Raw genomic sequence first — 10,000 nt, 5'->3', positions numbered from 1 at the left:
TGTTGCGGAAGGGATTACTTCCGGTGTGATGATTTTAGCTGTTTATGTCATCAACTTTGTATTTTTCGTAGCCTTCATGTTTCCACAAGCGAACCCGCGATGGATGAATTGGTTACTAGTCTCATCTACTGTGGTGTGTACACCGCTCATAGCTATTTACACCGAGAGATACAAGCGGTTAGACGTAGACGAGTCTAAACAGAGCTAGTTTTTTTGGAACAAAGAGTGGTTTGCAAGAGTAGACAACACCGACAAGCAGTGTAACTAGAAAGTACCTAAGCTAACTGCGATCAACGCACTGGAAACCGCGGAGCGGAAAATCGTTGTGGCTAAGAAAACATACGAAACAGCACGTTAGAGATTTCGGTGTTTTCGTGGGTTAGCATGGTGGGGAAAGCACCCGTCCCGATTTTTATCGATCTAGTCATGGTTCGATTTGACTTGGTGTCATAGGTCATAGGTTCAGTGGTTTTAGCTAGTTATCATGTTCACATAGTCCTCGTCATTTGCATTATCATCAAAGCAATCAGCAATTTCATCATCGTCATCTTCATCCTCGTCCACGTCGTCATCATTTTGCGTGCTGTTATCTAAACGTGGCAAATTGTTTAAAATCCTTCAGTTATATACGCCCTTGCATCCTTCAACTCCCCTCGGGTCACTCACATTGCACATCTCGTTCACTGAAGTAGGTCATTGTTACAAATAAAACTTAACACAGGTAGAGTCTTTAGGTCAGCGTTTCCCTTCGGATTCTCTCTTTTGTGTGTTAGTATCGTAATTATAACTTATTAATTTTATACTGAGGCACAAATGTCATTGTTCCCGTGATAACAATGCCCCGTTCAGTGAGAAAAAAGGAGCAGAGGCCTAGAAATTCAATAAAAGTTACATGAAAACGAAGGTTGTTGAATATCATGAATTGGTAAATAATTCTGGAAGGTAGACAGAGCCGAGGAAAGTTCACGAACTTCTAAGGTTCCACCCGCTTTTCCCGGCGTTAAAAAGACTCATTCAAACGCTTTCAACATTTTACCAATATTCGTTCAACGGTTGTTAGGCAAATGTTAGAATCGAAAACAAAATTGTGCGGAGATCGTTCAAATGGCTCCAACAATCAGACAACTTTTGAGCCAACTCCATGATTGCCAGGAACTGGGGACAAGAAACCAGATTTTCGCCTGATGCGAGCATGCGCATGTTCGACAATTGTTAAATGGACTCATCAGACGGCTTCATCTGCATTCTACGATTTTGCAAAAAGAGGAAATGTTGGAAATTTGCTTCTACATGAGTCACTTATGAATCAAGTGTTGGTTTCGTTCAACATTGTTGAAAGCCGTAAAAAATGTTGAAAGTGTGTTGAATCAAATTTAAACTGATTTAAACTTTAATTCGATTTAACTTTTGTTCTCGAAAATGTTCGATGGAGTTGAAGTCATTTGAACAGTTCGTTCAACATTAAAATTTTGTAGGACACACGCGTGCCCACATCAGGCCGTAAATGTGGACAGGAGTCTGGTTTCATTTCTCAGCAGGGGCGGATCTAGAGGGAGGGTACAGGGGGTACGCTCCTCCCCCCCTTCCCCGAGATGACCTACGGCTTTCTAATACACTAATAAAACTGGTATTCTGCAAGAAAGCAAAAAAAAAAAAACCCGTCAGTTATGCCATTCCTTGGTGATGAACCCCCTCCTAAGAAAAAAAACTGGACCCGCTCCTTCTCAGTTCCTCGCAATCAGTTTAAACGAGCCCTGAAGCAGTTTCAGTAAGTTTGATTCAACTCGCTCTCACCAGGCTTTTAACCTTTTTTACCCTTTGAACAATGTTGAATCACCTGTTCAAACACACGACAGTGTGTCGAATGCATGTGGAAGCAAATGAAGTGCTCGGATGTTGTCTTGAAGCGTTATCGTTCACGTCTCAGTGCAAGAACAGAACTTGCGCCTTGCGCGAGGCAGTCCTGGGTTCCAATGCAGGTGTTCCTACCATGAGTGACAGATGCTAAATTTCCAATCGTTCTATATGGATAGTGGGTTCAAAATATCGTTTCCCTGACAATCCCTTTACCTAACAAATATTTCCATCCTTTATATGTCATCTTGCTTATAAACTTACCCTAACCGCTAACATTTCTACTTTTTCCGCGGAGCACGAACAATTCCGTATTTTTTAAAGCTTTTTTCTCCGATTTTCTTTTCATGGACAACTCTTTTTGACAGCAAAATTTAGAATATTTCACTCACACCGATACGTACGAAATGTTTATTTTTCAATGTTAATGATAAAGCTCTTCAATGGCAAAATCTGATGAGACAGCAAACTAAAGCAGTCTGAAAAATCTGCAAAAGGTGAGTTTAAATGGTTTTTCTAGAGGTGAATTTCCTTGATGTTACAGTACAATTTATGCTGCCTGACAAAGAACAGTAATCTTATGTATTACGCAAATTTGCATTGTTTCGAGGAAAAACATTATGACCATGAATTTATTTAAATATCAGTGGGAAGTAAATTGACAAACTTAAGAAAGGGTCCGTGATTCCCGGAGAAGTGCTGCTATGGAGATGTTCTTTGCAAACTGGCTGCTGCAGCTTAAGAAACGCTTGATCTGTTATAACTTTCAACGAATATTTTGGAGAAGGGCGCGAGTCAACCTTGCAATATAGTGCAAAGGGCAAAAGATACAAGGTGTTTTTTGCATCTTCCGTCAAGAATAAAGCTTGCACTGATGAAAGTTCTACTTGTTTATTTCGTTTGGTTTTATAGCCTGAATTTGACTTAACGAGCGGAGGAGGTGACTGAAATTCAGGCTATTGCGGGTTTTATCGTTTTTCAGGAACTTGTGAGTCACAACTGTACAACTGTCTTCTCGGTTCTTTTCCATTCCGGGGTATTTTAAGAGTGATTTTTTCAGGAAACCAGACCTTTCCAGTCAATCATCAGCAGCAATATTATATGGGAGACTCTTATCTCCTTAACTCTGTGTTTAAAATTAAGAAATATTACTGTTCTGGTCTATAATTTGTCCCTAGTGTGTGACACTTCCCATTTATTATGGCTCGGATATTTTTTTTAGTCGTCATTGAAAAAACATGGATGCCTCCTCGAAGTCTTCCAGATCCTTTGTCAGAATCTCTAGTACCGGGCATGCGTATAGCCGTCCAGACATTACCTCACTCGGTTTCACGGGTGATGAATGTAAAATCCTGGCTAAGCGACATCGAGCAACGAACTATCTTTTTCACTTATACTCTGATCAAGGACAACCCATAACAAAAGGAGAAAGAACGAAAAGTTCTTATTCTTGCAAATCAGCTGATGAACACTCTCGGCGAATCAAAAGTGATCAACAGGAGGAGAAAAACACGATGAGTGCGCTTTTCTGCAGGAACGAAGAGGCTTCTTTGATCAAAAAGCGTTCCGCGTGTTCAACTCTACCTAAAAGAAAAAAGAGAAGTCAACTATCAGCTTATCCTCGAGCAGCGAGTTTTACAGAATTGGAAACTACAACTTCTACCAGAGATCCTTTCGGTACGATAATCATCCGTTCTATGAATCAATATTTATCCCCTTCTGCTACATTAGAGCGCTACTTGATAAACTTACAGAGAGAGGGCTATCTAACGTGCGCAAAAAATGAAGACAGAAAGAACATCCATATGGAACTGGACAGGGCAATCACACCAAAAGGAGAATTTTTTCTCAAATCAAAGTTCTTACCATACCCTCCGGTTTATTTATTCGAGAGGGATGTTCAAGATTCTCCTTTCAATAACCTGAAACCGTGACAACTCATGAATCCTACAGATAAACTATAGAATTACTCTCGTCGATTAGTTTTTCTTCGTGAGTACCTCATTTTGTGTCAAGAACTTTATAAGCTCAAATAACTTTTTGTTTTCTTATAACCGCTTCATTAATAAATTAATTCCGAGCTCAGGTATTCATTTCCTCGCTGACCACATAAGGCTTTTTGTTGTCTTATCTTGTGGCGTTGAAAATATGCATTAGAACTCGGCTTGGTCTATTAGCTCGTACATCCAGTTTTCTAAAGGACTCTGACTAGAGCGGAGCTTAGAGACTTTTTGGAGATTTGAAATTTAAGCGTTGGAGTATTCTTTTGACAGCAGGAGTCCAGATCAAGACGTTAGTTATGCCTTTTCACCTTTAGGTTCCCTTCCCTCCTCCTCACTTGCGTCATTTTCGTTTCGTGTCGCATCCTCGCAGTAACGAACGCAATAGGCCAAATAAATAACATTTTGCGATGAACAAGAAAGTTTTTGTTGAATGGAATAATGACGACCAGTAGCTGAACTTTGAAATTTTGAAGCTTGAATTAAATAATTTTTACAAAGATCGCATTTCTTATTGCATTTTGAACAACCCCCATTTTCTTCTCTTTGATTTCTACAAGAGGTTACCTGAAATTTGGATGGCGCTAACAACTCCTTAAGATTTTTTGTTCTACGATAAGCGGGAAAAATTGACTTGGACGGAAAAATTTCTTTGACTTCTGGTGAAGATTGCAATAGATGAAAGTAATTTTTAATAACTTTTTGGATATCTGGCAAAATTGGATTGTAGTCAAGCACCAGTGGAAAAACTTTCTTATCTGGTTTGACCTTTTTGCTCATATATATATATATATATATATATATATATATATATATATATATATATATATATATATATATATATATATATATATATATATAGATACGTAGACTTGAACTAGGTCAAAAACATTTATTTGCTACTCCGAGTTTCATGCTTCTCACGAAGCAATCATCAGGCAACTGCCAAAAAGAAGGAATACATGGTGTTTTACAGTGATTTTGAAAATAACGGTAGCAATTCACTATAGGCTGGGGTGCATAGCAACGGTTAAACAATACAAACTGTTTCCAGTGAGCTGCTAAAAATAAGCCTTAAATAATTACGCTATTGAGAAGGAATTTCTTTGCATGTCTGCAACTTGTTACAAGCTCATTTCTGTTGTTAAGGGTCGCCAAATCTGGTCTACAAATTATATAGTATTTCTCCCACAGACATAAATTACACTTCTTCGTTACATTTGAATAGGATCTCGCATGCCTAACAATCCGCCATTTAATGTGATAGTCGACTTTCTTGTCTTTCAAACCCCATACATATTTACTAAGTTCAGTGGAATTTCTGTAGCGTTCATTTCTAAAGGAACATGTGTGGTTTCTATAACGTGATTTGAATGATGTGTCGCAAAGACCGATGTAAGTTTGCTTTGACTGAGATGTTGTGACCTCTGCTTGATAGATGGTATTCCGCACGTTGCACTTTCCGTCTAGAGGGCAGGATCTTTTGTCACGGCAGTTGCAAGTGTTGATAGTTTGAGCGGGTGGATTTGATGACTTGTTAATGACGGCTTTATTTTGGTTGGAGATAATTGTTTTTACATTGCTCATGCAGCTATAACTAATTTTGAGAGTGTTCCGGTTGAAAATTCTGTGCAAAGGGTGTGATTTTGGGAAGTGCTTGTCGATTAGGGTGAGGAAACACTTTCCAACTTTTGTTTTGACGTTTTGGCTGTACGGAGGATTGAACCATAGGAATAAATGTGAATAAATGTGTGAAAGAAAATTTGCCCTGAGCGGGATTTGAACCCACGTCCCCCCATTACTAGTCGGGTGTGATCACCACTACACCACCAGGACAACCATGCTGGCAACACAGCCATCGACGATGTGATTTACGCAACATTTTGCTTCTCTCCATTCTCAAACTCGCCCCAATGCATGGTCTTTTAGGCTTTCAACGTGGTGACTGATCGGGTAACATTAGAGAGACGTTAGAGGGAAATTTGCGTTTTGTATTTTAGGTCATTGCCTGTTATCTACGGATATCGAGCAAATCCTCAATAGAAGAGTTCTTTTGGTTCACCTTTATTGCGGCAATAAAGCCTGGTTTTCACTAGCGACGCAAGCAAGCAAGCGAGCAATAGCGCAAGCATGAGTACTTAATGCTAAGTGAAAACGAACGTCGACTTCTATCAAACGCAACCACTGCCTCTACCATTTTGTTCAAATGCTCAGACGCGAGGAATCTGGAACGAGTGCTTTAATTGGCCAGTGTTTTGTTTCACGCGCCAGAAGGCGAACTTGTGTCTATGCTTGCGTCGAGGCTGTTTTCACGGTGAAATGAAAGCTGTTATGCTTACTACTACTGACTATAAAATCTTCAAATCACGGTATCACTTTCACAGGTGTGGTCAGTGAGCCGTGAGTTTTAAAGACTTACAATAAGTTTATAAAATTACTACTATGCGATTATTTACTTTACAATAAATACATCCTAAAAAACCACAGTAATAAAATATTTAATGGTAAAATTGCATAAAAGGGAAAAATATACTTAGTCAGAATATCCCTAATTTTTACACATTGATCATTCATATGTCTCAAGAAACTAATTATGTACATTCGTAGGAGTATTAAAAATTTACATAAGTTCAGTGCCGAAAATATCTTTGTCCATAAGAAATGGCTGAAAAAGATCTAGGCTTTTCTGTTCTAGCCTCCTTACGGATTTTGTTCCAGAGGACTGATCCTCTATAATGAAGGCTGTGTTTCCCTATATCTAACTTAGCCGTTTAGAAATATAGTCGAACCTGTATATAACGGGCCTGCATTAAGCGGCCAGTTGTCAAAGTCCTGATTTCCGCTCATACAAACACTGTATTCGTTACCTGTATTAGGCGGTCACCTCTATTGAGCAGCCGCAGGCACCCTGTAGCAGTCCTATGTTTGTCTTGCTTTGTTACTTTTACCTGTATAGAGCGTTTTCACATGACGTCACGGCGGCCATGTTGGTGTTCCAAAACAAAGAAATGGCGGCCATGATGGTGTACTAAACTAATCCTCCGGGAATTGAACACTATTTTTATGCAAATACTTTCTTTGTTTCAGTAATCCAATATGGCTGCTGGTCACGTGAGTGAAAACGCTCTATTAAGCGGCCATCTTAATTTGAACGGAAACTAAGCCATTTTATGCAGTATTTTTATTGCGTTTAAAATGCGATCTATCATCACTGTAAACAAATAACATCTAGAAAGGGACTGCCCATTTGTCCGCAATGTGCTGAAGTACAGAACTGTTCGTTTTGAATATGCTCTTTAGCCACGTGATAGAGAATGAATCGCCTTCAAACGTATACTCGCAAAGGATTTCCAGGCCATAACCACCCCCTCTGTTAGATCGCTTTCCCTTTCTCCTAACTTTCCTGTTGTTTGTTGGCCGCGTTTCAATAATGTTACGTATATTATACCGTTAAGTTACAAGTTGGCAACTTTGTTTAAAGTATTGATGGCTTGAAAGAGTGTTGGTCGTCCTATTGTTTCCTTGTATGAAGTGTTTTGTAATGGTACGCCATTAGACCACACCCAGTGCGTATTTTTATTGATACTGTATTAAGCGGCCAGTTCCTCAATTCCCGAGGGTGGCCGTCGTATACAGGTTCGACTGTATGCAAGTTGAGTGACGAGTTTTTAAGTTATAGGAGTGGACATCTGAAACACCAGTAAATATCTTTTTCAAATAGGGTGAAGAAATGTCATGAGTTATTTTGTACATAAGATTAGAGAGTTGTCTCATCCTCCTACCTTCTAGTACTTCCCAACCCAGTTCATCCAATAGATTTTTAGATCGCGTTTCATAATTTGAGAAAGTCAGGATTCTAGCAGCTCTATTCTGAAGTTTCTGCTTGCGATTGTGCTTGCGTCGCTAGTGATACAACAAATACAACTTTTTTCTCTTATTAATTCTTTTAAATTTAAATCATCTTGACTCAATCAATTGCCTCGTCCACAATACCGTATTTCCTCGAATAATAGCCGTCCCTCGATTAATCGCCTCCCTTTGACGGAGAAATTGAAAATAATATCAAAAATACCATAATACTCTTTGCTTGTGCCTCCAAAGTTGTTTCTATTTCTCTTGCGACCATTGTAAGTCCCACGAGAAAATAAAAACAATGCTTATGCAAAATTTTGGAAAGAGGAACAAAGAGTATTATGGTATTTTTGATATTGGCTAATATTGTTCCTTTTTCTTTAAAATTTTCATCATTGTCAACTTTCTTGCAAAATGGTTAACGAAAGTGATCATTAAACGACAGTTTCCTTACATGTCCAGGGTCCGGTTGTTCGAAAGCCTTAATCCAGAATTAGCGAAAACTTTGGTTTAATTGTTTCAACTTTTGGGTGAAAGGTTTTTTCGGTTTTTTTTCATAAAACTGTTCACCTTAACAAAAACTATCATTAGTATCAATACGCGCTGCCAAACGACAAACTGCCCTCTGTAAAACGCGCCTTTTTGCGGGCCAAACGGGAAATGTGCCGGCTGAAAATACATTTGCCACCCTGATACTGATTGGCTGTAGACTTGTCAAACAACTTCGCTCGGCCAATTAGATTGTCCTATTTAAGTGCGAGGATTACTTCATTTGGTCTACAACCCGCACTTCAAATATATACATTTCTTTCATTCTCACAACCTTTGTTTGTATACACTGAGGGACATTTCCATACCATAGTTTCATGCTACATCATCATTTGACCTTGTGTATTCATAATAATGATAATCAAATGACTTTTGTCGAGTTTGTGTCCCTCGTAGCAAATGATGCTACTCCGGCCACAAATAAAATATATGTCCTCCAAAAGTCATGTGATGCTCATTCTAATCTCATGTCATGTGATGCTCATTCTAATATACCTTTAAGTTATTACATGAAATTTTCGCGACACGTTAATTTCGCGATTTTGAGGTTCGCATATTTCGCGACACCTTAATTTCGCGATTTTGCGAACATTTTGCATTTTGACTCACTTAAATTTCGCGTTTTTGAGTGAGACACACTCAAGGAGCCAGTAAATGGACAGTTTGAGGATTGTACAAAAGAAGTGCTACCTGGAGTAGAGACGGAAAGCAGTAGCGATGGAGAGGACCAGAACATTACCACAGAATAGCTCAAAATGATTGTCATAAACGTGTGTAATGAAGTCGCTGTTTTAGTTATTGACATAATGTGAGTCAATTAATTTTCGGGTCATGTTATTTTCGCGACATTTAATTTTCACGTCACTTAAATTTCGCGATTTTTTTTAAATCGCGAAATTCGCGAAAATTTCATGTAATAAGGTATGTCCTCCAAAAGTCATGTGATGATCATTCTAATCTTGTGCTGCAGCCAGTATCCTATTTACCAGTGAAAAGTTGTTGTTTATTGTCTGATTGAGGGTATAGGGTAAACGTCATGTGATGCTCACATTATTATTCGGTAAAAGCGGCTTCGCTGACTCTCAGATCATTGCTCGCCCCAACCTCTCCGCGTGGTGCTGGTTTCCCGGCTTTTTTTTCGCCGGTATTTTTTCTGCCAATGTGAAGAATTTGGTGTCTCTCCCAACCTTTTTAGGAAGAAATTATGAAAAATCACAATGAGGATCAGTTGGACTGATGGCTGGTTTATTCCGATGGAAATGCATTCAGGGTTGCCACGGAACATTTTCAGCTGAAATTTTCATCAAAGCGTTTTTCGTGAATGACGAATTCGAAGAGTCGCTACACCCACCAGTCACGAATCCGTCGACATACAGAAGCGTTTGAGAGAGGAACGATCCTGATACAAATTTCGAGAGTTCTTTCAAAACAATATGAGGAGAGAGCAGTCCTTCGAAGAAAGAGCGAACTTGCTTCGTTCTGAAGACCGGCGGTATAAATCGCTTGGTTCCGTTTACCAAAACAAATGCAAGGTGTACAAACGTCGATGGTACATTTTGATCATTTTTTCAATAGTTGCTGCTCTAAACAATCTAATTTGGAATACCTGGGGACCAATACAAGGCACTTCACAAGTAGTGTTTGGTTGGGACGACACAACTATAACGCTTTTAGCTGACTGGGGTCCCATTTCCTTCGTTGTCGCAGTTGTCCCGATGTGTTGGCTTATGGACATGAAGGGTAAA

General features: G+C 39.1%; 3 protein-coding genes across 3 annotated transcripts in view; all 3 read left to right on the top strand.

The window, feature by feature from the left end:
- Window positions 1–903, top strand: part of LOC138059021 (solute carrier family 49 member 4 homolog) — a 6,904-nt gene extending 6,001 nt beyond the window's left edge. Inside the window, exon 4 of the mRNA XM_068904514.1 lies at window positions 1–903. This exon is cut by the window's left edge and continues 210 nt beyond it. Coding sequence (XP_068760615.1) covers window positions 1–208 — 208 coding nt within the window. The 3' untranslated portion in view covers window positions 209–903.
- Window positions 904–2,211: 1,308 nt separating this feature from the next.
- On the top strand, window positions 2,212–3,920 carry LOC138059008 (uncharacterized). Its single transcript, XM_068904493.1, has 2 exons — window positions 2,212–2,351; window positions 3,077–3,920. The coding sequence occupies exon 2, from the start codon at window positions 3,093–3,095 to the stop codon at window positions 3,786–3,788; it is 696 nt and encodes a 231-aa protein (XP_068760594.1). The 5' UTR covers window positions 2,212–2,351; window positions 3,077–3,092; the 3' UTR covers window positions 3,789–3,920.
- Window positions 3,921–9,549: 5,629 nt separating this feature from the next.
- The window catches only part of LOC138059005 (solute carrier family 49 member 4 homolog), a 5,509-nt gene continuing 5,058 nt past the window's right edge, over window positions 9,550–10,000 (top strand). The window contains exon 1 of the mRNA XM_068904491.1: window positions 9,550–9,995. Coding sequence (XP_068760592.1) covers window positions 9,689–9,995 — 307 coding nt within the window. The 5' untranslated portion in view covers window positions 9,550–9,688. The remainder of the gene's footprint in view (window positions 9,996–10,000) is intronic.

This window comes from Montipora capricornis, chromosome 8 (genome assembly GCF_036669925.1).
Source record: "Montipora capricornis isolate CH-2021 chromosome 8, ASM3666992v2, whole genome shotgun sequence".
NCBI classification, from domain to species: domain Eukaryota; kingdom Metazoa; phylum Cnidaria; class Anthozoa; order Scleractinia; family Acroporidae; genus Montipora; species Montipora capricornis.
This window is presented reverse-complemented; position numbering and strand designations above follow the sequence as displayed.

Bases quoted from the DNA above. Each gene is read 5' to 3' on its own strand.
- LOC138059008 (XM_068904493.1), top strand. From the start codon at position 3,093: ATGGATGCCTCCTCGAAGTCTTCCAGATCCTTTGTCAGAATCTCTAGT.